This window comes from Ictalurus furcatus, chromosome 6 (assembly GCF_023375685.1).
Source record: "Ictalurus furcatus strain D&B chromosome 6, Billie_1.0, whole genome shotgun sequence".
NCBI classification, from domain to species: Eukaryota; Metazoa; Chordata; class Actinopteri; order Siluriformes; family Ictaluridae; genus Ictalurus; species Ictalurus furcatus.
The window spans coordinates 26800420-26827435 of NC_071260.1; the positions used below are offsets into that span (position 1 = coordinate 26800420).

The following is a 27016-nucleotide window of genomic DNA, read 5'->3' on the forward strand; positions in this document are numbered from 1 at the left end:
ACCATTTACACAATACTAATAGTTCCTGGAAACATTACTAAATATAATATTGCATAGGCATATGGGAATTTTATTTATGATTACACTCATAATTTGCCATAATTCAGTTGTTATTGGATTTGAATGGCCACAATTCAAATCAGCATATATGCAGAAACAGGTCAATGAAGTTTAGCCCTATACAAGATGTGCAGTTTTCATGAAACATGGGGTATTGTTGCAGCATGAGCAATCTAGATTAAATACACATACTCAGTGAGGCCTGGAAAATTTTTACCATTCCCATGTCTTCATCTTTTCCTCTATAAATCTCTGCTGATTCAAATTGTTCACCTTGAAATTATTCCAAAAATTTGAGGATAGTATTTTATTTTGCTTTTACATGTATGTGAGAGCAGGCAGTATAGAATATTTATTCAGGGAGACAAGAGAATGGATGCTGCCCCTGGCCAACAACTTATAAAAAATTTAACTATAAAGATTTCTCATTTTGTTAGTGGTACAAAACATTATTAAAGTTATTTTGTCTATAAATAATCTGATGACAAGTGATAATTAATATTTGATTTTTGAAGAAAAAAATGTATGGTTTGTAAAATAAAACTTTATTGAACGCATATGTGATTATTTCCAAAAAAACAAACAAACAAGCAAAAAAAAAACAGTTAAACTGACTGTGAAACATTTGGGAACCCCTGATCTTGATAACAACAGAAAGAATCCTCTGTTGCTGAAATGATGCCACCATGTTTTGAGAGAGCAAGTGTTCTAAGATAGGCAATGTACTAAGAAAGACTTAAACTCATTCACCATCCCATATTTTTGTTCTAAGTCTGCAACGCAGTGCCTGTGCCCCATTTCAGCCAGGCGTACATACATATAGAGCAGGCAGAAAAACAAAGACGTGCCATTCGCTGATACCAGACTGCCTCATAGTCAGGAGGTGGAAGAATCCTCAAGAAAAAAGAACCTGAGTATAACACACATCGAGATCACATCAAAATCAAGATCACTGCCATGCCACTCATGACTGTTTGTGTCTTCAGACATCTTGTCTGGGTAAGAGCAAGCAGAAAGTCTGTTTGAGGTATGCTTGGGATGTACAGATAGAGGAGGAGTTGGTTAGGCCATGTCTCAATATACTTATTTCTATCATCTGAGATCCTTTATTAATAGAGTGTGTGTATATGAAAGTATAAGGAAAGAAATTCCCAAATTCCACTGATAGCTTTGTGCTTGAGATCATCCATGTTTGGCCTACAATCTGCTGAGGTAATCTTATCCTTTCATTCAAATGACAAATGATGTTTTCTGGATTAAATAAGAAGATGAGACTTTCTCATTATAATTGCAAGCAAATGTCTCCTGTTTAGAAAGTGGTGGAAACGGCTCCTTTATAAATATGATTCCTAATTGCTTTTAATTCACACCTTATGAGAAAAGTAAGTGAACTAAGCATTTGGAATCCTTTCAAAGATGTTACACTTGCGAGCTGTGATGTTTTTTTCCTGGCCAAATATCAAGCAGATATAATTAACAGGGTCTCCATGATGCAATGATTCATAACTCTGTTCGAATCCATTGCTTTCACTGACAGTACCCAGTAGCTATGGGTGCAACACACTTTATAAAGTGAGAAGGTCTGCTGTGTAGCTCAGAATGCTATGATATGTTTTATAAAATGTATGCTTTCTGTGTTCCAACTTACAATTTTTATCTTGACTTAATCTTTTCTCTTCAGAGTTTACATGTAGAACTTGGATGAACAGTTCTGATTTCCAACCAACATTGTAAGTTTATGTTCAAAATAAATAGAGCATACTGTATATCTCAACAGGCAAGTGAAGTCTGCTCGAAGGATCTTTTTGAGAATGGTCTGTAAACTAAACATGGATGATTGCATCCCAAACAAGGTATGAGATCATCAAGTCTCCAGTGAAGTGAGAATAGACATGTTTATGAGGGGTTCAAATGTGTCATTACACAGTGCTATGTGTGTGTTTTAATCTGCCCTAAATTGCTGGCTTACATAAGATTAATAAAGTGATTATGAATAAGTCTTTAGGGGCCAACTAGTAGTCTGCGCGCACACACACACACACACACACACACACACAGATACACACAATTACACCAAATTTACAGAAATTATATAATCACCAAACATAAATGCAGTGTAAGCAAACACACACACGCAAACAAAACCCCAGATTTGTAATTGGTAAATGGACATTTGGAAAAACTAAGTACCTGCACTCTTGTTAGGCAGTTAATATTAGTTATAACCTCCAAGATGGATATGATTCCACTGCGTTGGTCTGGTTTCAGACTGACTTGATTCTATCAAACCCCTCTGCATTTGCATTCATCTTACATCATGACAAACACACATAGAGAACACAACAGGACTCACCATTATTTTTATTATTTTAAAATCATATCATACCATATTATGGGCAGTAGATATTATGCGCAGCAGTGGACCTCTTCTGTGCCCCACAACATTCCTCTGCCACTCATGGTACACATGTTTTGTGGAAACTAATGATGCCATCATCGGCTAAAACACACGCACAGGTTACTTTACTTCCTGAACAAAGGAGGACCCAAGCACTAGTTGCGTTTACACTCATGGGAATCGCAGCACAATTCCAGTGCAACCGAACTCAGACCACCTCCTACAGGCAATCTTGAGTTCAGTATCATGGTGCATTTCCCTGTCAAGATGACAGCTTTCACATGACCAATTTTCATGCAAACCATGCTCTGTTTAGGACTAAACTGCCAGTGTGAAAGGGAGGAAGGGAGGGAGGGGGAGGGGGACAAGAAACACACTTCTGGGGGGGAAGGATCAGTGGATTAGATAGATTCTGTCCTGGACTCACTCATTCCTTCAATGGTCAGTGAGTACATCCTGAATCCAGGTCTCTTCTAGTGTTAATTTTCAAGTGCAGCCATTCACTCGAATTGACCATTATGGATATACTTCTGGGAAAATGAGTCTGGCCACCTGCTCTAGCCAGCTGGCTTTATGCTTCTGAGTATAAAGGAATGGATAAGGTTGTGAGGTTACCATCCATCTTCCCTAAAGCTGAAAGGGCCTGAGTCAAGGTCAAGGAGCAGGTGAATGTAGTGCCCCTATGTCCAGTCTCAAAGTGCCCCTTTGAGACTGAAGCACAGTCTCAAAAAGTGCAATTATTTTCTCCACACAGTAACATACCATAAAGCTTTCTAAAAAGTTTCCTGGCTCTGATCTTGCTCTCTCTCTCCCTCAGCTGACAACTAGCATATGTACCAGCCAGATGATGGAAATGCAATCAGTGCCATCCAGTGGACTATAATGCAATAATCCAGTTCCCTACAACCTGTCCATGTTTCAGTTTATTATGGAACAGAAGCACCCATAACTTTACTGACAAATCAGCTTAATGAATGTAAGGTGTTGCTACTAATGCCTCCACATGTTTAATGTAATGGCAGCAAAGATGATGTATATTCTGATTCTCATAATCAAGTTGGGGCCATATAGCTTTATCCAAGGGGGCATGCATTTGGCAAGAGGTCAGCTAGAGATGAGGGATCCTTTTCCAGGGGCCCTCGTGGTAGTTTGTATTAATGAGGCAACAGGGGGCAGGTGCTGCCTGGCTTTGCTGCACCACCTGGTCATGCCCATCAGCTGTGTAAGGAGGCCCTATGTACACATGCATGCTGCACATTCTAGCACTGTCACCCTAACCGCAGTTTCCTCTCCTTGCTATGTCAAATATTAAAGAGTCACTTCCTATTAGGAAAAAAGATCCCAACTTGATGATCATAAACCATCACTCCTCTATTTTGCCTCAAACCTCTGTTTTGCTCTCTAAAACCTCTAAAACCTGTGCTGGGTGCACAGGGAACAGCAGTATGGGGAAAATGATTACGCACAAACCCAACCTTCACAGATCATAATAACTTTGGTCGAGCACCACAATATGGGCCTTTAATCTGTGTACTAGGAGAAAAAAAAAACACCAGTCAGGATTAGTTCTATATGTATTTGTCCTCCCCATTCTTTTTAAGCTAATTAAAATACACAGGAACCATAGAATGATATACACAATTTAAAAGGTAGGGATATACTTCCCACAATTTTCCATCAAAACATAAAAAAAGACAAATGTATATTACTAATATTTGTTGCCACGGACCACTGAGAAAATACAGCTTTTCTTGGGGATGCTTGAAAGGTAATATTTTAACATATTGTGATGACCAGAAAATAAAAGTGGTTTGCACTGAGATTATGATATACCCCATAATGTTTACTGGTGTATCACTTTTGGTACATCTTACTTAGCACAAACAGACCAACCTAATTTAAGAGCACAAAGGGGATGTACCACTACAAATCACTAACATACTGGAAGTCCACAGACTTTTACTATATTTTATAATACACAATTAGGTGCAATTGTTTTCTGCTGGTATTGTAGAGTTCCCAGTAACCAGTGTTCTCAAATTACACGCACCTTTTAAATAAGCATGATGAAACTGAGCTGTGTGAATTTCCAAGCATTCAGCACATAGCATGTAATACTTACATACATACTTGATTAGCTTACATATTAACACACTTCTCATTTTCCACTTTTTAATTGCAAGAAGAGATGCTACCAATCAGCACTCTAATTGGTCAGATTACAGTATTGCAGTCATGAGACCCCACAGAACTGCCAACTGTGCAAAGCATCAGATCAACTGATAGTCCACCAGACAGCCATACACACTAACACAGCTGGACAGGCAGAGAAATGGCCTGCTTACTATAATCACTAAAATGATGTTGGTATACACTTGGTATGTCTGACATCCATCGAGGCAGATCTGGTCAGGATCAGAACACTTTACCAGAGGTATCACTGCATTCAAATGAACAGATATACAAACACACATGGTGGGATGGTACTCGTGTCAGGAAGACCCTGCACCCTGTAAAATAATTAGCAGTACATTCCATTTCAACAATCATAGACTCTGAAAAGAATGTGGTGATGAAAGCTGTGATAGCTGCATGCAGGATGAATGGGAGTGGTGGGATACTGAGCCTGACTTGGAGAATCAATTGGAGTAGAGAAAGTGGAGCAAATATGGGGGAGAAATGTTGATTAAGTTGCTTTGAATTGAGATATCTAGATTGAGAGCAGAATTTTTGAGTAAATCACCTGAAACATTCTGAAATAGGTTTTTAGGGTGAGTGTCTAGTGGTATATTCCTGTTTATTTATCTCCTTGTACAAATAGCACACTAATTACTTTGTGACCATATCATGTCGCTAGTCTATAACCGCTCAAAGCTACTATACACTCATCGTCTGCCCATTTTTAATTCAAATTTATTTACTGTATTTATCACTGTTAACAAAGGACACTGTCACAAAGCAGCTTCACACAAATCCTTATATGGATTTAGATTCTCATCCCTAAGATGACATGAGGAAGAAACCTTGAGAGGGACCAGACTCAATAAGGAACCCATTCTCTTTTGGGTGACACAGAATAGTGCAATTATGAGTTGTTACTTTTCCACAACTGTATACTATTAAGTAAAACTGTGTTAGAGTCATGTTTGATTTCATTTGAGTGTTTAGCTTTAAGTCTATATGATCCAAGTGAAGTTATCCACTGAATAATGAATGAGACTTGAGCGTGAACTTTTTAGCAAGTTCTTAGCAAGTTCAACCATCAGGCTATCCAAGTGAGATTATCCACAGCCATCTTTAGGGTTTCTTAGGCTATCCATGTGGGGCCAACCTCAGCAGCAGCGAATGATTCACAGGTAAAGCAAGCTAGAGGGAAGGAAGGAGAAAGTATAGAATCAGGATGGATCAGGCAGCTCTGGAGGGCATAAGAAGCCTGTATCACTGGAATCTCATCAGGAAGCAGGAGTAACATGCTCAACACATGTTCAGCACGCGCACACACACACACACACTCTCTCCCTCTCTCTCTCTCTCTCTCTGTCTCTCTCTCTCTCACACACACACACACACAGAGCGAGAGAGAGAGAGAGCGAGAGAGAGAGATATTATTAGGCATGCTTTTACATATGACAGCTTAAATAAGAGATACAGGCATGAGGGCACTCTGGGACATGAAGCAGTGTGCCACTCCTCTGTCAACAAACCTCAGTGAACATATGAAAGTGGGGGGTGACAGCATCTAAACATCAGAGTTTACTAAAACTCTCAGTGCCCATAAACTCTCTAGAGCTGTGCCATTACCTAAGAAAAAAGCTATTAACAAAAGGCTTGACTAAACAGATGGGTTTTCAGCCTGGACTTAAAGAATAGGACTGTGTCTGAGTCCTAAACACTGATTGGAAGGCTGTTCCATAACTGAAGTGCTTAATAAGAAAAAACTTTGCCCCCGATGTAGTTTTCATTATTCAAGGTACTACTATTCTAACCTGTGCCTTTTGATTGAAGCAGGCATAGTGAATAATAAAAATCCAAATGTTTGCTCAGGTTTGATCAGTGCAAGACCATTCAGTGCTTTATATATTGTTAGTAGTGTTTTTATAATCATTTTGTCAACCCAAGTGTCCCAGGCAGTCTGGCAGTCCTCAATTCAGTAATTTAGCCATGGTTATGTAGCCTGTGGGACTAGTAAAAGAGGGAGGTTGGTTTACTTGGTGCTCTCTCTCTCTCTCTCTCTCTCTCTATCTCTCGTTGTGCTTTTTTTCCCTTTTATGTTGGCATGTCATAGGTTGATTAGCTTATTGAATAAACTGGGGTCCTAGCAGCAGGCATATGTATGGACACCTTGGGTGCTGGGTGTTGTTGTGTACAGTGCAGCTTAGATAGCAGTATGGTTGCTCATTTAGACGTGTCTAGGCGGTTTCCACACAGGAGGTGGCTGTGGACTCCAATGACACTGATCCCCTCATGCTGGAGTTTAATGGGTTAAACGAACAGCAAACTTCAAAGTCTAAGGCTCTGTTCTCCAAGCATAATAATATATTTGCCTGAGGTGATGATGACTTGAGTTGTACTAATTTAATCCCTCATGAGATCCCCTTGCTGTATGATGTCCTGATGCGCCAGCCCTACCGGCAAATTCCACTCTCCCAGTATGAGACTGTGAAGGTAAACATTCAGCAGCTGCTTGATAGCCAAGTTATCAGAGAAAGCACTAGCCCTTACTCCCCCATTGTCTTGGTGACCAAGAAGGATGATGGCCTTCGCCTTTGCATTGATTATCGGCAGTTGAATTTAAAGACACACCGTGATGCAGATCCCCTCCCCAGAATTGAAGAATCCTTAGACGCATTGTAAATGACAAATGGTGGACTTATATAGCACTTTTATCCAAAGCGCTTTACACTGTGTCTCATTCACCCATACACAAACACTCACACACACCAATGGTAGCAGATGCAAAAATTGAAGTGGTCAAAGAATGGAAGCGTCCACGTCATCATGCCAAATTATGGTCTTTACTCAGCTTTGCAAGTTACTACAGGAGGTTTTAGTGGGGTTCTCTAAGCTTGCGGCTCCCTTGCATCACCTGATCAAGTCCCCCTTGTGGCCACCTGGGGCACGGTTTGTGAACACACCTTTCAGTCTCTAATGGAGAGACTCATTTCCGCTCCAGTTCTGGCCTACGCTGACTTCAATAAACCCTTTGTGTTGAAAGTTGATGCGAGTCATGGTGGGTTTTTGCGCTGTCCTCTCGCTGGAGCATGATTGGAGGGTACGACCTATTTCTTTTGCCAGCAGGGGATTATGGCCAACGGAATAGAATATGGAGAATTACAGCTCCATGAAGCTTGAACTTCTTGCAGTTAAATGGGCTGTAATGAAAAAATGTCGCGAGTATTTGCTGGGTAATCATTTTACCATCTTCACTGATAACAACCCTTTGAGTCATCTGCAGACCACCAGGTTGGGGGCTATTGAGCAACAGTGGCCTTCACAACTGCCGTTATTTAATTTTACCCTCAAGTATCACCCAGGGAAGAATGCTGATGCTTTATCCCGGCAGTACCTGGAGCATTTCACTTTTGGGACAGAAGTTCCGTCATTGGTGGTATGAGCTGTTGTGCAGGCACAACCTGCCTCTGAAGGTCAGTGTGAAGAAGTCATGGCATTTCCCGGGTGCTCACTTCAAGATCTGACACTGCTGCAAGAGGCTGTTCCAGTAATCAGGCCAGTGTGGAAGTATCATAGAGAAGGCCAGTGTCCGCGGACTGAAGAGCATAAGTCTTGGTCCAGTTCCAGCCAAGTGCTGGTTCGGCAGTGGGCTCGGCTGTTTGAACGAGAAGGTGAACTGTAGGTGGGCTATACATCAGGGGTGGACCCGAGATTTTTCAATTGCTTCTGCCACAGAGTTTGCAAGAAGTTGTCCTGTGTAGTGTCCATAATGATCATGGCCACCAGGGAACCGAAAAGACTTGCAGCTGCTCCGGGACCGATGTTTTTGGCCAAATATGGCCCGAGATGTGGAACACTGGTGCCAACACTGTCAGAGATGTTTTAGGGAAGGCTGTTCAGCCCAAAGTTTGTACCTATTGGGGCACACTGCAGGCTGCTCAACCCAATAAGATTCTTGCTATTGACTTTACCATCTTGGAGCCCTCAAGTGATGGCAGAGAAAATGTCCTAATCTTGACTGACACATTTACACATTCAAGTATACTCAAGCCATCCCAATGAGAGACCAAAGAGCAAGTACTGTAGCTCTTGCATTGGTACAACAGTGCTTCAATCGATTCGGCCCACCAGGCCATATACACTCAAAGGTGAAATTTTGAAAGCCTGTTGATTCAGCAGTTGTGCCAGATGTATGGTATTCAGAAGAGCCGAACCACACCTTATCACTCTTAGGGTAACGGGCAGTGTGAACAGTTTAACCATACTCTGCATGACCTGTTGCGCACCTTACCATTGGCAGAAAAGCGATACTGGCCCCAGCACTTGCCCCAGCTGACCTTTGCTTACAACACAATGCCTCATTAGACCGCAGGACACACCCCCTATTATCTCATGTTTGGCCACTTTCCAAGACTGCCTGTAGACTTCCTTTCAGGGACTGATGAAGTTGTGCATGATTCAGGTCCCTTGGAAGAATGGATTCAGAAGCATCAACACAACATGAAGGTTGCTCATGAACATGTACGGCTCATGATCAGAGGAGCAGGCTTGTAGGTGAAACCAGAATCACAATGATCAAGAAAACAACTCTGGGTTCGAAGAAGGACAGCTTGTCTATCTGCAGAATCATGTACCAGGATGGAATAAGATCCAAGACACTTGGAACTCCAGTGTGTTTTGAGTGGTTGAAAGTCCACCTGGAACTGGGTTGGGTTATACGGTGGCCTCCGAGAGGTGGGTATAAGCACCCATTCAGTAAGCACAGTTGCCCAGTTGGGTCCTAGGCCAGATGTATCAGACACTGAAGAGGACATGGCTGGAGGCTCAATCATCCTGTGTCTTGAAGAGGAGCCCCAAGAGGTAATAGAGCCATCTATGTCCGTCACTCCTGTTGGAGGGGAGGCCACACCAGAAGACATCCCTTTACATCAGTCATCTAGGACTACAGTGGGCTTTCATTCAAATCCCTATAGGCTCCCACAAGCAGTTACGGACAAAAGTGAGAGGCCGTCAAATGCCGAATGCATGGTTTACTTGGTTATCTCTCGTTGTGCTTTTTTTTCTTTTCTGTTGGCATGCCATAGGTTAATTAGCTTATTGAATAAGCTGGGGTTCTAGCAACAGGCACATGTATGGACACCTTGAGTGCTGAGAGTTGTTGTGTGCAGTGCAGCTTAGATAGCAGCATGGTTGCTCATTTAGCCATTTCGTTGGTGTTAAGGCTGGTATCCATGTGTAGTGGAAAGGTATGTCTATTCTAACGTTACCTATCTGATGTAGTTTTAATGTTTGTTTGGCATACTGAGTGGGTTTTTATTTTTTCCGCTAGCACTGGGATTCTGCAAACAAGTTATGCATGAGCAGCAACAGTGTTCATTCCCTGTGACAGTGCTTTAAGGTAGGCTAGCTGATGCACCTTTTTATTAGTGGGTTTATTTTGTGGGGTACTAATTCACTGTTTATTTGTCCTTTGTCAGTCTTCGTTTGAGTAACTTTTCTTAGTGTGTGTTTATTGGACCACAGGTGATTAACTGTGAGAGAGTAACATTTTTTGGGCCCTCTCTAGGTCAAATACAATTAGGCCCTGTTGCGGGCTGCTGTTCTTTTTACCTGTGATTGTGACTGTATGTCATGTTTTAGCCCCACACCATGATGCTTCCACCTCCAAACTTCACTGTTTGTATAGTGTTTTAAGGGTGACGTGCAGTTCTATTTAATCTCCAAACATGGTGTCTATTATGACAGCCAAAAAGTTCAATTTTGCTCTCGTGTGACCAGACTACACTCTCACAGTATTTCATAGGCTTGTCCAAATGAGTTGTGGCAAACTTTAAACGAGCTTCGACATGCCTCTTCTTTAGTAATGGATTCTTGCAGGGAAAGCGTGAGCAGTGGAGTGCATCGCCTATTGTTTTCTCTGTGACGATGGTACCTGCTGCCTTCAAGTGTTTCTGAGGCTCTTTCTGAGTGGTCCTTGGCTCTTGGGCTACTCTTCTGACTATTCTTTTGACTCCCTTGTCAGAAATCTTGCAAGGAGCTTCTGTGTGTGGCCGGTTGATGATGGAGTGATGTTGCTTCCACTTGCGGATAATGACCCCAATGGTGCTTACTGGAGAATTCACAAGTTTTTAAATTCATCTGTTTCCAATTCCATCAATATGTTTCGCAACAATAAGTTTGCAAAGGGCTTGGGAGAGCTTTTTGCTTTTACCCATCATGAGATGTTTCTTGTGTGACATCTTGGTAAAGAAAAGCCTTTTTATAGACCATCAATTTACAAACCCAGCTGATATGAATTTACTCAGATAGGGGGTATAATTACTTATGGATTACAGCTGGTTCCTTGCCTTACCTTACCTTGGAGAACTGCTTTTTCTTAGCCTGTCCAATACTTTTTCCTGTGTCATTCCACTTTATTACACATAACTTTATTTATGGACTTTAATGTTGTGAATTCTTTATATTTCCGGATTTCTTGAGTTAATACTGATATCTCGTGAAAATTTCATTTGAATAGCCTCATTGGAAATATATTTACTGACACAAATTTAGCTGCGTTCAATAATTATTTCCACCACTGTTTGTACATTCTTTACTTTGTAAAGAATGTGCCTCATTCTTGAATTGAATGATCCTGAGTCTGTGATCTGTGAAGGGTACTGGATAATTTAACTTGTTCTTTAAATATATCAAAACTAAGGGTGCAATAAGCATCCATCCATATTCTCCACCACTTATCCTATGGTCTATGGACAACTTGGAAATGCTACTCAGCCTACAATGCGTGGCTTGGACTGGAGGAAAAACTGGAGTACCCAGCGGAAACCCACAAAGCATGGGGAGAACATGCAATTCTGCACACACAGGATGGAGGTAGGATTCAAACCCCCAATCCTGGAGGTGTGAGGCACTAGTGCTAAGCACTAAGCCACCATGTCCCGCAATAAGTTTAACCTTTATAGAAAAATCAGCATGAACACTGAATGTGGATACACACTGCACATCCTCCAAATCCATAACTTATGATGAATTGCAACCTGTTGTACAATGTCATTAACCAGCATACTGCTCACTACAAGCTAAAGCAACAGATACTGTATATCCACTACACAATTTAAAACAATTTATGCTAACAGCCTCAGTCAGACAGAATTAAAATTTAGCCCACATCACGCTAGCTGAAAGGATAAGAAAACACCCATACAACTGTTTGGAACAACAGCCATGTACAGTATAGACAAACTGAGAGATGCCCAGACAGTTGAGTAACAGTGAGGACACCCTGATCCTCAGCAGAAGGATATTACTATTTGTAAATAGTTAAAGCAAGTGAACTCTGTCACATGTCAACTTCAAACCAGTAAAGCTCTGCCAAATGTATTTGTATATATAAAAACATAGTAGTAAAATTGCACTGTATGCAATATTTCCAGAGAAACAGACATTTCAGACAAAAACATCAGTTGAAGAATGCTTCCAAGCCTGTAGAAAGTGGTGGGGTTTTTATTTATTTATTTATTTATTTATTTATTAAATTAAAGTATGACATTCATTCTTGGCTCTAAATTATAATACCACAAATTAAACTCCTGAATTGTTTCCTCTAAATAATTAGACAAAACAGATCCAGGAAAAGCATCCCTATTCTACATGATCTATCTTCCTATCTATTGATTTAAGTTAACACTTTTGTAGTAGCTATAGTTAATTGCAGTAGTTCCATTTCATTTGATTGCCCCTTCACATATGGTATAATATTATATTTTATGTTTCTTTTATTTTAGGTTACTTACTGACACATGTGCTTGTCCCTGTGGTGAAGGTTTGTCCCTGACATTCCTTTCCACACAGCAGTTGCAGCTTGGAGTGAGAATATAACTATAACCAATTAACATTTTTTGTTATTTTCAAGAATTGATTTGGTCTGGCAGGGGGCTTTCAGCAGAAGGGGGGAGTTCACTCTCTCATTCATGTTGTGGTCCACCCTAGAATGGGCATAACAGCAATGTATGATTTTTCCAATTTAGGAATGGATTTTTGACAGTTGCTAAACATGGCCATTCTTCAGAGCACACCATATTCAGACATTATTGTTCACTGTAACTTTAGACCACAGGCTAAATGGTAGCTATGCAGTTTTGGAGCATGTATAATGTGATACTATCAGGTCATACACTACAGAAATGTGCTTGAAGTGAAGTTTGCTCATTTGAAGTACTAACTTCTTACTTGTCTAGATTGCAGACACATGTCTGTATAAGTCTCCTCATAAAGAATGATCACTAATAAATAATTAATTGTTCTAGAAACAGCTCTACACTCTGGTTCATTATGAATATAATTCCAGGTCAAAAATATTTCATGAAATTTATACTACCTGCCACAAAGTCATTGTTGATTAAGAGTGACAGCTCATGCTACCAACTATCATGATGATTTATGAAAAGGAACCTTGTCCAATTTGGCAGCCAGAGGGATATCCAACATCTGTGAGGCTGCACACAGCCGTGATTGACAAGACACTCAAGTGTTTTCACAAGCATATGCGCTTGTTTACGGTACTAGAACTGGATTTTTCCCATGTCACCCTTAAGGCAGTGAATTAAAACCCTGGCCAACATGTGGAATCAAGACAAGTCAGGAGTCTTGTTACAAGAAGAATAACAAGCTGTAGCTACAGTACGTCATTTCAACACCTGTGCATGGCATGCATGATGGTGAATAAACAAGAAATACATCATCCACTGATTCATTTTCCTTTCTCCTTGCAAAGTTTATCATATGTCCAATGCTGATTCAAGGACTTCACATTACATGCTGATGAAATACTGTCAATGGAACCTCATTAGTCAGTCTGGCAACATAGTGTGCCAGAGATGGCATAGCACCAGACTTAAGGCATTCCTATGGAAAGATGGAGAAGGCAAGAAGGGATCAAAGGTCACCATGCAGCCATTCACCCGTATACTGCACCAGCCGTGTCACCACAATCACAAACAGATCTGACCTGTCTTGAACTAAGCTGACTCTTTAGCCATCTGTTATGGGATGCAGAGACCATTACTGCTTAACACAAGAGGCCTGCTCTTCTCTCTCTTGGGCTTGGGAGCCCTGCATCTTTACAATAGAGAGCTTTGGAGAGAGCACTTTATCTTCACTGATTCACTCACACTTGATTTTGTACAGTAGGTTAAATGAGGAGTTCAGTTAACAACACACTTTGTTAGCTAAAACTGAAAAAGCACTTGATTGCTTAGAAGAAATCGAGCTGGAGGGTTGCCCCTGAAACCCCCACCACTTTCTTAGCAAATTCTTGAGGGGGCAGGTAGAGAGACTGGTGTATTTTCCCCATCTAGATGAGTCCCAACCTCCTCATGAATCGCTCAGGTGTTCCTGGTCCTCCTCCTGTTCCATAAGGAGGAGACACTCAATCCCTCTTGCACTACATTCATTTCCACTGGGTGAAGCTTGGTATTGACCTCTGGCCTCTGTTTTGCAGGCTATTTATACAGGAGTGTACTTAACCTGACTGCTACAGAGAAAATGTAGAATTGAATGGTAGGGTGTGGGAAGGAATAATGTTCTCCACAAAAGAGGCCTGAAGAGAGTGCCATGTGCTCTGATTGTGGTTAATAGGGGTACCTAGGTTAGTTACAGAGGTGGGGTAAGCCCTGCTACTCTGGCTAGCCCTAAAAAGGAAGCCAATGATTCATGACAAATGCCTGAAAGCTACTGCAGACCATCTCCAAACTGGGAGCACTCTGCAGATGAGCGAGCCAAATGCAGATCCCTAGACATCTCTTGCTCACATGCAGCCATAAACACATTCTGCACAGTCTTTTACCAGGAAACTAAGATCAACTGTGGTGCTTTCACCCGAGGACTACATAAAACTATGTTGCTGTAGAAGGTTCCTCCATCATCTTAAAATGAAATGGAGGGGAGAGGAGATTTATTTATTTTTTTAAATATTCAAGAAGCTGAAAAATGCGACCTACGTAGGTATGCAAATGTTGCAGTGACTATCTGTGGAGTGGATTTTAGATGTGAAGAGACAAAGATGCTGTGGTCTCTAGAATCTGCATTGGGAGAGTCTTAAAAACATTAGCATCAGACTTACTGACAATCATTTCACTGAATACAGCAATTGGACACAACCTTACCTACCATGGACTGCGTCTTGCTTCTTCTAATTCTACTATGATGACTTATTGTTAAACAGTTTGAAAATAGTACCACACTTGTCTCCTGTCATCAATCAATGATAGTTGCTGCTAGTTTCACAGGGACTGCACTATACAAGAGCATTCAGCTACAAAAAAGACTATGGTTGGTCATGTGGTGCATGTGAAGAGACTTTGCACCTGTTCTTACGAAAGATTACTCCACTTAGCATCAGGACAAGTAGATTTTCAGATTTTCTTCCCCAGTGCACAAAGCCAGTTTGGATTAAAGATTATGCACTTCTTAGTCTCAAACAGACTGCCTAACACTACCCATCTTGTCATTTGTAACCCCTCATGAAAGCAAATTTGTATTTCCCAGTCACAATTTTATTTACAGGAAATAAAAACGGTGATCTCATCAAAAGAGAACCCACACACCACACATCACTAGCTTTATTTTTCCATTGTCCATAATGTCAGTAAGGCATGTTTTCCTAGAATTATAGAGTATATGTAAACTGTGGGACTAGACCAATGCCATTGTTTGGGTGTTGGGGGTGGACAGCCCCTTGAGTTACACATCAGACAAGGGGCTGAAATTCTATGAGGCCTTATCTGTATCAACGCCAGCATAAATAAAACACAGAATTGACTGTAAATGGAAACTAACCTCAGCAGTGCTTTCAGTTTTCCTGATACCATGACATGGCTATAAATTTATTGTCTGATGGATGAACAGTGACATCAAGTGTCCACCTCATGTATGTACAGCTCTACCAATTTGATGACTGATAACACTCCAGCCACAGTAGCAATGCTCCATTCCTTTCCTGTAGATTGACCTACACTGAGGCAATGATGGGAACACCTAAAAGTTGTAACTTTGAAACATGTGATTTAAACATCGGTGCAATAGCCTGTCTACTTTGAAACAATCAACATGTCCTTTATGACTGAAATCATTTAAAAGAGCATCCCCCCCCCCCCCCCCCAATTATACAACCCCAATTCCAAAAATGTTGGGACACTGTGTAAAATGTAAATACAAACAGAATGCAATGATTTGCAAATCTCTTAAACCCATGTGTTATTCACAATAGAACACAAAAAACATATCAAATGTTTAAACTAAGTAAATGTACCATTTTCAGAAAATTTGATGGCCGCAACACATCTCAAAAAAGTTTGGATGGGGAAACAAAAGTCTGGAAACGTAAGTGTTACTAAAAAGAAACAGCTGGAGGAACATTTGCAACTAATTAGGTTAATTGGCAAAAAAAACAACTTTTTTGGAATTGGGATTGTAAATAGATCTGTATCTGTCAATAGATTACATATTTGATGGAAAAGAGATCTATTTTTGTAGGCTATCAGTACTGAAACCCGATTTATCATTTAACATGTGATAAGAAGTGCTTGTGATAACTGCCCACAGAAACATTTTGAAAGCCTGGAAATTCGAGGGTATTCATAACAGTAATAGAAATGCTAAGAGAGCTATTGGCAAGCTGTCCATCAAGTAAACATCTCAGGGAAGCAAATGTGTAGTGATAATTGGTGAAAGTAGGTGTTTTGCTGTATGTTGTCTACAGTCCTCGTGGATCCTCACTAATGTAAATGTCATACATATGTGGGCTTTTTTGTTAGGTTTCTCTTTGACCTAAAGTTTCTATCCTTACTTTCTTTTATTTCTACAATACCTCACTTCACTTCAACCAATAAACAAGGAGAAGGCAGGATTTGATTTTACTTGAGTTTTGGAAGTCCACTGCCACCAGCTGTCAAATGACTTTGAAAAATGGGCTACCTATGCACAGAAATAATTACTTTAGATAACTTTATAACTAACAGGGGGAAAATAGACTCAGAGGTTAAGTAGACTAATTTAGGTAGCTAGTTCAAATATCTAAATTGCCACTGAACATGAGTGTTAATTTGCATCCATGTAGTAGTAGCAGTAATAATAATAATAATAATAATAATAATAATAATAATAATAATAAACAAACAAACAAATAAATATGAGACAATTGTACATAAAGGTGACATTATATTATATTCATTATATGACACAAGAAACACAAAGCTTCCAAGTAACAGTGTACTTTAATGTATCTGAGCTGGGTTGCATTTTAATATGTATTTTTTGTCTTGCAAAAACAATTAAGCCATACAATATAATGCAAGTAACACATAGTTCTGTACAGCAATAGTAGCACATTCACACATTCTAGGCCAAGAGCTATAATAACTGGGCACATGGAGAGAAGCAACACTGTTGACTTCAACACAGAAATATGGGAGAGGGAGATTTTTTTTTTTTAAAAGGCATTATGATCAAAATCTTGAAACATATTGTCAGCTACACAATAAATAGAAAGTGAACAGTTCTAAGCCTACTGGTCAAGTGAATTTGTAATAAGCAATGCATACAAGCATATGATTTATAATGTGAACTTTACTATTCATACTGTTTGAATGCTGAAGGAAGACATTCAAAGATCTCTACAACACCTTTAATAGTTGTTGTTCTTTTGCCAGCTTGTGAATGTTAAGTGCTTTGCATTATTACTAGAGTAGTTCTTAAGGCTGAAGGAATATGGCCTGAGCAGCCAAATGCATTTTCATACTAAAGCCAGTCCCTGTACTGAGTGGAAGCTATTCCTCATGAAAAACAATGAGCCACACTTCGGCACATCAGTAAACTGGACAGTGATCAATACTCAAACACAAAAGGCGTAAAAAAAAAAAAAAAAAAAAAAAAAAAAAAAAAAAAAAACTGAGATAAAATCTTTGGCAAAATAAAATATTTACACACTCAAGAAACAGATTTTCTTTTTTCTTTAAACACCTCTGTGATAATGGAAATGGTGGGATATTCATGGGAAGGTTGGCATAAAAAACATGAAAACACCCATTTGACTTAAGTTGTTGTTGTTGTTTTTAAATTACAGTTAAAACACTGCAGTAATTGCCGAAATAATTAGGAGGCTCTGAAATGTGAGGAAATGAGAAAAGATGCAACACCTAACTATGCCTCATGATGGCACTGTGGATAAGGGAGAAAATTTTTGCTCGTTTCTTTATTGGACAGTGAAGGATAGGGGAAAAAAATACATTTTAATGAGAAGATGTGCTAGCAGAGCAAGTGAACTCTATATATTCTGGAAAACACTTGCACTTTGTGTACAATCCAATTTATATGTGAAGCATGGTTAAAAGCATATGATCTCAGCTTTTAGCAAAACGTGTACATCCTTCTCCCCTCTACACAAACAGTGTCAACTCCTAAATAAAAGCCTAAAATAAATCAAAGCAGTGAAAAAAATATTTTTAAAAAACCCACAATGACAATGAAAGTTTTCAAATACATACACTTTACATCATACATAACTAAATACGTCTCTAAACCGCCTGATTTTGAAATCTTAGCCAAAATAGTTTTTTTTGTTTGTTTTTCTTCTTTTCTTTTTATGTAATCTTTATGTAGACTATACAGTATATGCAAGTATATGAGTTAACATAGATCAATGTAGCAAAATAATAAATATTCTTTTAGACATACCTTTTTTTTATTTTAGATACATTTAGCTTACTTTGGGGTGTGTCTATGTAAGTGTGTGTGTGTGTGTGTGTGTGTGTGTGTGTTTTGAGTAAGGCCTATGGATACTTTATAAACTAATAAATCCAAATCTGCACCAGGTGCACCGCACTGACTGCTTGGACCTGACTTGAGGTCAGTGTAGCAGTGGAAAATGAACCAGCTCTTACGTTAGGAAGAGTCAATGAGTGTGACCAGATGACAAGGGAAGAGTGTGCAGACAGAGAGAGACGGACAGCAAGAGAGAGCAAGAGATAGAGAGAGGACACTGGTGAGCACAACATCTATAGACCAAAGTGACTAGACTGATATTATAATCTTGAAAATTATTCTACACTGCTGAAGACTGAAAAATATAAACCTTTAAGAGAGACCAATATCAGAAAAAAAGGATGAGTGAAAACTGGAATCTGGCCCACATTTTTTTTGCTAGTGAACTGTTTGTTCTTCCACGTATATGTAAAGCTGTTCCTAATCCAACATGCTCTGTGCGAGCCAGTGATGCCTGGACATAAGTGATAACATGCACAATATTTTGGATTTCTAACAAGAGAATACAGATGTCATTTTCACAGAAAGCAAAAGAATATCAATATTTATGTATAGACAGGAACGTGATGTCCTCTGAACAAGCAGTCTTATTTTACAAACAAAAACACCTCCAAATAATTACATGTTTATCTTGACAGCTGTCTCATCTTTGGTATGGTAATTCAAAAGCCTGATATCAGTCTCATCAACCTTTTTTTTCCTTTTTACCATTTTTCTTAAAAAAAACAACTCTATGACATCCATTCCTCTAATCTAAAGTTAACCCTGCACAGAGATGAATTTCACCCCTCTCCTTTTCTTCACCACATGACTGCTCCTCTTCACTGCACTTCCTCTGTCCCTATCTGAGCTCAACTCCCTATTCCATCTGAACACACCTTCTGATACACACGCACACACACACATGCAAGCTCACACTGACGCCTGGACCTACAATCCAATATTCGCCCACTCATTACAACACACAAAATTAAAGATTTGAATACATCAGAATGAAAATTCATGGGAAATCAGTCCTCCAGGGGGGAAGCAGAATATCCTAGAGTAGCTCATCGCTTTTGGGAGCCAATCATCACTTTAGAGACAAAATTGACGATAGCCGTGGCCGGTTGGTCGGGGTCCAACTCAGCAAATAGGTGGCTGACGTTATCTGTAGTGCTTCCCTGCTTCCTGGCCACAAAGCCAAAAAACCTGCATTGGAAGAAGAGAAAACAATCTTTGACCTGCTCCTTCAAAACAACACATTTCACATACATTATGTTCAAATCACAGGAAGGATATACAGTGGGGGAAATAAATGTTGGATGCGGCAACATTTTTTTCAGTGAATATATTTCCAATAAGGTTAATCACATGAAATTTTCACCAGACATCAGTATTAACTCAAGAAATCCAAAACTATAAAGAATTCACAACATTAAAGTCCATAAATAAAGTTATGTGTAATAAAGTGGAATGACACAGGAAAAAAGTTACATGCTAACTGAGATTTCTTTAATACTTAGTGGATAAGTCTTTGTTTGTAATGACAGCTTCAAGGTGCTTCCTGTATGAAGAAATTAATGGGCTGCAGTATTCAGGTGTGATTTTGGCCCATTCTTCTAAACATATTGTCTTTAAATATTGTTCAGTTCGATTCAGGTCATGTGACTGACTGGGCCATTCTAACGCCTTGATTTTTTTTTCTCTGAAACCAGTTGAGAGTTTTCTTTGCTGTATGCTTTGGACCATTGTCCTGCTGGAAGGTCCACCCACGTCTCATCTTCATCATCCTGGTGGATAGCAGCAGATTCATCGTGCCTTCAATTATATGAAGTCTGCCAGTACCATGCGATGAAAAACAGCCCCACACCATGATGCTTCCACCTCCAAACTTCACTGTTGGTATAATGTTTTAAGGGTGATGTCCAGTGCCATTTCATCTCCAAACATGGTGTGTAGTATGACAGCCAAAAAGTTACATTTTGCTCTCATCTGACCAGAGTACAATCTCCCAGTATTTCATAGACTTGTCCAAATTTAGTAATGGAGTCTTGCAGGGAGAGCGTGAGTAGGGGAGTGCATTGCCTATTGTTTTCTCTTTGACGATGGCACCTGCTGCCTCCAAGTGTTTCTGGTGCTCTTTCCGAGTGGTCCTTGGCTCTTGGGCTACTCTTCTGACTATTCTTCTGACTCCCTGGTCAGAAATCTTGCAAGGAGCTTCTGTGCATGGCCGGTTGATGATGGAGTGATGTTGCTTCCACTTGCGGATAATGACCCCAATGGTGCTTACTGGAAGATTCAGAAGTTTTGAAATACGTCTATATCCGATTCCATCAATATGTTTTCCAGCAATAAGATTGTGAAAGTTTTGGGAGAGCTCTTTGCTTTTACCCATCATGAGATGTTTCTTATGTGACACCTTGGTAACGAAAAGCCTTTTTCTAGACCATCAATTACCAACCCAGCTGATATTAATTTGCACAGATGGGGGGTATAATTACTTATGGATTTCAGCTGGTTCCTTGCCTTACCTTGCCTTGGAGAACTGCTTTTTTTAGCATGTCAAATACTTTTTGCCTGTATCATTCCACTTTATTACACATAACTTTATTTATGGACTTTAATGTTGTGAATTCTTTATATTTCCAGATTTCTTGAGTTAATACTGATGTCTGGTGAAACTTTCATGTGAATAACCTCATAGGAAATATATTTTCTGAAAAAAATGTTGCCGCATCCAACATTTATTTCCCCCACTGTATATTATACATACCAGAGCACTGTTGAATTCTCAAATCTGACTGGTCAGATTGTGTTTATTATTTTTATATCACAGCACTGCTCTGACATTATTTCTGGCTGTATTTCAAATTACAGGTTTATATTAATGTGCACATTCTAATATGTTATTGATTTCAATGTAACTGCTAATTCACAGGATCTTGTATGGCGGACATGCCGCCTAATCTAATGATAATAGATGAAAACATGTTGTTGCATAGAATGTAAGTAAGTAATAAGAGGAACAAACTTGTCTTGTAGATGTTCCACAACAGCAAATGTAACACAAACAGTTGCAAATTGCTGTGGCATTAAGGGGAATGTTGTTACTGATATTGGGAAATTGCATAGTCTGCATAGTCATTCTGATTCAAGTGATAAAGGAAGTTGATGGGTGATGATAAAGACATTCTGGTAGTAGACTCAGACTTTTGTCTTCATAGTTGTGGTTCATTTAATTACTTCTCCCAAACCTTAAAACTAACTGTTATGTTTCAACTGCACTAACATTCTCAAATCTGTTCACATGAGAGAAACTATGACACTTACTAAACATTCTAGTGAATGCTCAGTTGTGTGTAAGTGAAAACTTTACAAGAAAAAAAGAGCTTTCAATTGGTTGTCTGAAGCTTGGCTGTCGAATCATGGAGAGCCCTAACACAATGTAACTCTGGTGTTTCATATGACCTAACTCATCAGCTGATTATTAAACTGTTTATTGGTCCTAACAGATGTAACAGCAGAGAAAATTCTAAGCTGCAGTGTGGTCATTTGAAAAACAGCATATCAAGTACTACTTGTCTTTGCGATCAGTATAAGTATAATGTTAGAACTAAATCTATAGCAATATATCTAAATGCTACGTTCTACAATCTGCACATGTTTATACTGATCCTATAATTTGTACATCATCCTCATATTTTATTGGATTTGATCCTCTCTTTTTGACCTTTAAGCTACACATCATCCACTGGTTTAACTGGCATCCCTGACATCATGTGCTTTTATCTATTGCCCAAAGTAGTAATCTGTTCTTCATGCCTCAGTTATCTCAGTACATCAATGTGTTGGCACTTTTATGACACAGCCGAAGGAACCATAATAGCACGCAAGCAAGAAAGCAAGCAAGAAAGAAAGAAAGAGGAAAGAAAGAAAGAAAGAAAAAGAAAGAAAAATGACTGCAAAAAGTGCATGTGTGTATCAGTAGCTGAGTGTATGTTTGTAGTTCTGGTGTGTTTCAGTAGAGTGAGGTGACAGTGAAGACTCAATGAGAGCTCAAGAGATTGAGATCACATCAATCTGAATGTTCAGTTTATTTAAGTGAATGATTTTTAACTTACATCGCATAAATATTCTAAATAGATTATGGTGGCACACTGTCCAATTAAACATTCTCAAATAAATAATCATAATGAATATCCAGAGGGACTTACTTTGCAGTGCCACCTTCTGGTTTATTCCACCTAGAGAGATAATAAACCAGATGAGGTCATGAGACAATCTTTTTTAAATGTACCATAACATCTGTGTAAATAGCTGTAATATAACAAAGATCACAGGGCTACAGTGGAGCATCAGAAAAAGCTATGAAGATGGCCTTTTGTTTTTAGTGGTGTGTGTAGTTAAAGGTTATGAAGGACACATACTTCCTCTCTTGGGGATCAAGGTCACAGAACGTGACTGTGTTGATTGGGTAGTGACGGCGGAAGAAAAGTCTGTTGGTAAACATGCTATGGTTAGACAAGATTGCATCAAATTTGTGTCCATAAAACAGAATCACAAAATATCGACATCATCACATTTTTCCACAATATATATTTCACTAGAGTAAAATAAATAAATGTATTATATTAAAGGAAAAATCCACTCTGAATGACCTGCATATTAATATTTTTTTATAATTAGCCTGTGATCTTCAATGGTGTCTGAGATTTAATTTGTAATGAAATTCTGAGTTTACTTTTTTTTATTTTAAACTTTGTCATCTGCATGTTGGTCTATTTTTACTTTTTTTAATGGTTTCCTACATTACCCATAATGCTATTTGACTATTCACTGATAGTAGTGCCAGTGGGATTTAGCCATTGCTTCATTGCTCAATTAAGTGCCTTTCATAACTCATATAGCTTGTATAGACATTTAGCTGAGTCAAACATTTGCTCTCCACTACTTCTACAATGGATTTCTCATTAATATGACACTGAACTTCAATGGAGAATGGTGGATGAGACAATAGAGGTATTGCCTTTTTAGGAGCTAAAAGAGAAACCTACATTATACCTTATATTTGAGAGCACAGCTGTTAAGCACATCACAAATATTTTAATATAAACATATTTAATGCATTTCAGGGTGGAGTTTTCCTGTAATTTGAAAATTGTTTTAGATTTTATTAAATAAGAGCTCACTTTCTCTGGTTGTCTGTTAAGGTGATGCCCTGTGATGACACCTTAAAGTGGACCACAGTGGCAGTGGGTGCAGGGTTGGATGTCACGGTCTCTGAGATCGCCTTGGCGATGGCCTGTGGGCCGGTCAAAGACTCCATATCTACCGAGTTTATGTACAATACGTTGCATGCTGGGAATTAGAGCAGCAGATAAAACAGTTACATGTTGCAAAGAAGAGTTAGATGTGAATAACACCTTGGACAAGTATGGAAAACTTTTTTTCTAATTGAAAAAATTTAAAAAGTTCCTAATTGAAGCTGTACAGATAGTGGCATACAAGCAAAACTATACCAACTGTGATAATATCAATATTGTCATACATATTTCATATGCTAATAGACTGTGATACATTTTGAACTAGACTGTTAACTCTGTTCAGTCTTTAATTCAACACAGGAACAAATTGTTAGTGTACTTGAGAACATTTTTCTCTTTGTTTATATCTTTAATATTCATGCCGTGCAATTCAGAAGTCATCTCAAAGCATGCTGTCTAGCATCTGTCTGCAGAGAAAGGCATTCTGAAGAGCCATCATCAGAGATAGCATGAGTAGGATAAACAACAGATGTGTAGATATAGTATAGATACTGATAACACACTGCCGTTGTGTTACACTCTCTCATGCACAGTCTCAAGACACAAAAGAGACACTCTCCGGGATGCATCAGTCAGAAAAGCAAAGAAAAAATAAGAAAGTATGATTGGGTTTACCATGAGAATCAACAGGATTCTTCTGCCCTATAGTCACACAGGAGTGACAACAGAATGAACGAGAACAACTGGTTCATAAGTGTTATAAGAACAGGCCTAAAATATCCCTACATCTCCCTTAAAGTGTGGAAGATTTTAAATAACTTGAGCGTGTGCAATTTGTTTTCACATACATTGTAGCCTTATGGTCTTCTTTTATGGGTATGGAATAAGTTTATCTATAGAATGAACCTCTTCATGATGGTTCATTTTTTTGTTTTGTTTTGTTTTGTTTTTTTTTTGTTTGGTTGGTTTTTTTTACAAAGTACAGGACTGATTATTTTCTTCAATTTCTTTGAACACTCTTTCATCCTCACCACTGATGTTGTAGAACAAGACATCAATGTCATTTTGTCATCATAATGATCCTTTAAATTGATGTTATGTACAGTTCAATTTAACAATTAAAGCAAGCAGATAACTGTCAGTTTTCTAGTCATGAATTTCATCTTTGGCTTGTTAGAGTGTGCATAAATGTGTCTGTACCATTTTAATAACCTGAAAAATACTCGTCAGTACCATCAATAAGTATAGCAAGTATAGTAAATAGAGTGATAATAAAAATACCATATAATGTTGATAATCATTGATAAGTAGGCATGTGGGAATCATGAATTGAAATATAGTTAATGGGGTTTAGTGTCAATGTGTAATTTGCAAATGTGAATTATCTAAGTTCTAAAACTACCTGAAGGTGAAGCTGTAATGTAGTTTTAGTTTTAGGTAGTAAAAAAAAAAATCAGAGGATATTTCCATAACTGATTAACTTGCAGTGAGCTCAGTCAAACACACCTCTAACTCAACGTGAAATGTAGAGTGTTTTTGTCTATTTCCATTTGGTTCTTTTAGCAGATTTTGAGTAACCTGATGAATGTATTTGAGAGTAATAAGAGGTAGCTCATATGCATGTGACATGTAAATAAGGGATTATTTGACAGAAGATTGTGTCCACGTAGCTGAAGCTGACTCATTAATTGCCTCAAATTCATGAATTACAATCAAACTGCCACTTGTTTTTATATCGTATAGGAGTTTCATGAATCAGACCAATTTAGATTCATACATTCATAAGTCATACTGTGTGATCAAATCTGTGCTTGTTTCTATGCAACTTAGATGAATAAGGGCCAATGAGCATAAAATAGAATGTCAAGTTTTAGGATTGATGAGAAAATGAACAGAAGCAAATGTAGAATGAATTAGTAAATCAATAAATTAATACATAAAGTGTACCCTTTATGCAACTGGTAAATGTAGTAGCAAATGAAATCGCTGTTTACCTGCACCCTGTTTGAGCAATTCTGTAGCTGGGTTTACTGGAGTGGTAACTTCTGTTGTCTCCTCATTGGGGTCTACAAAACACACCATAAAAGAAAATTCATGGTAAGCTTTGTGCCTTGCATGCAATATCTACAACAAAATATACAGAAACAGGGATGTGTATGTTCTCTAACTAATCAGAGAAAGCTGTCTCTGGGTATCTGCATGGAACAGCTAAACAGTCTATGTGCAAGTATATTTCCTTGTTTGACCTTTTTTGTTTTGGTCAAACCCAGATGATGCGGCTGACAAGTATCACCACATCAGGGTTATGGCTTTTAATGGGTATATAAAATTTTCAGAGATGAGCAAAAATACATCAAAATGTGTAGTGATACATAATACAAAGTACCCAATGACCTTCAAAAAAATGTATATAGTAATTTAAATAATAGTATTTTTTGAGAATACCAAAATACATTTAAGGGGGACATATGAGCTGTAATGTCATCTTGGGGTTGTCTTTCGTTGCTGTCGGTTCTGTCTTTGTGTTCATGGTCTTTGTAATTGTTTGATTTTTGCCTTAATGTTTTGCTGCCTGTTCATAGTTCTTGTTTTGTGTATTGTTTTGTTTTGACACTCAGTGTTGCTATAAGCAGCTCTGCCTACAATCTTACATCCAGGTTTCAATCTAGCATTCAGCTTGCTATCTACTAAGAAGTATATAAATAATAATTATGGATCTGGCATTACTGAAACAAAGTCTTTTAAATACTTATTGAATATCCAGGAAATACACATCATATTTTCCTCATGCACATGTCCTTATTGAACATCCCATCCCAGATTTAGACACCCTTTACTGTTATAATAACCTCCACTCATGTGGATCCAAAGCCTATCCCAGGAAAACTGAGAGCAAAGTGGGATTACACTCTGGATGGGATGTCCTGCACACTCATTCACACCAGAGGAAACTGATGTGGGGAGAATATGCAAAACTCCACAATAAGCAGTAACCAGTATTTACATTGGTAGTATTTTATAAATACTTTTATGAGAATATAATAATAAATAAATAAAATAATTTCTTCTATATAAATCCAAAGCAAATTGCAATAGAGTATTTTGTATTTCAAATAAGTCTGACAATTTAAGTACACCACTGTGGATACTCAGCTAGAAAAGGAAGAAAATTAATTACTTGTTGTCAGATATGTGCTATGATTTCTCACTTTCCTGCAGGGAATTTACACTCTGTTGAGTTCTTGCAAACTGTTCGAGAGGGTAGAGTTGGGCAGCTTGTAGGCTCTTGCCCCACATTCCTCTCACACCTGCATGGCATAGA

The 27016-nt window shown here is 38.7% G+C and overlaps 1 protein-coding gene across 16 annotated transcripts in view; it reads right to left on the bottom strand.

Moving 5' to 3' along the window:
- Positions 1-16883: 16883 nt before the first annotated feature.
- tns1b (tensin 1b) overlaps positions 16884-27016 on the bottom strand; it is a 265947-nt gene continuing 255814 nt past the window's right edge. For 12 of the 16 annotated variants that reach the window (XM_053627379.1, XM_053627380.1, XM_053627375.1 and 9 more), the window contains 6 exons: positions 25689-25760; positions 24370-24396; positions 23620-23788; positions 22858-22926; positions 22645-22674; positions 16884-19639 (listed from right to left, as the gene is read on the bottom strand). In XM_053627379.1, the coding sequence (XP_053483354.1) occupies positions 19498-19639; positions 22645-22674; positions 22858-22926; positions 23620-23788; positions 24370-24396; positions 25689-25760 (509 nt within the window). In that variant the 3' untranslated portion in view covers positions 16884-19497. Of the gene's footprint in view, positions 19640-22644; positions 22675-22857; positions 22927-23619; positions 23789-24369; positions 24397-25682; positions 25761-26872; positions 27003-27016 lie in introns of those variants that run through there. The other 4 variants (XM_053627392.1, XM_053627377.1, XM_053627378.1 and 1 more) reach the window with 3 other exon arrangements.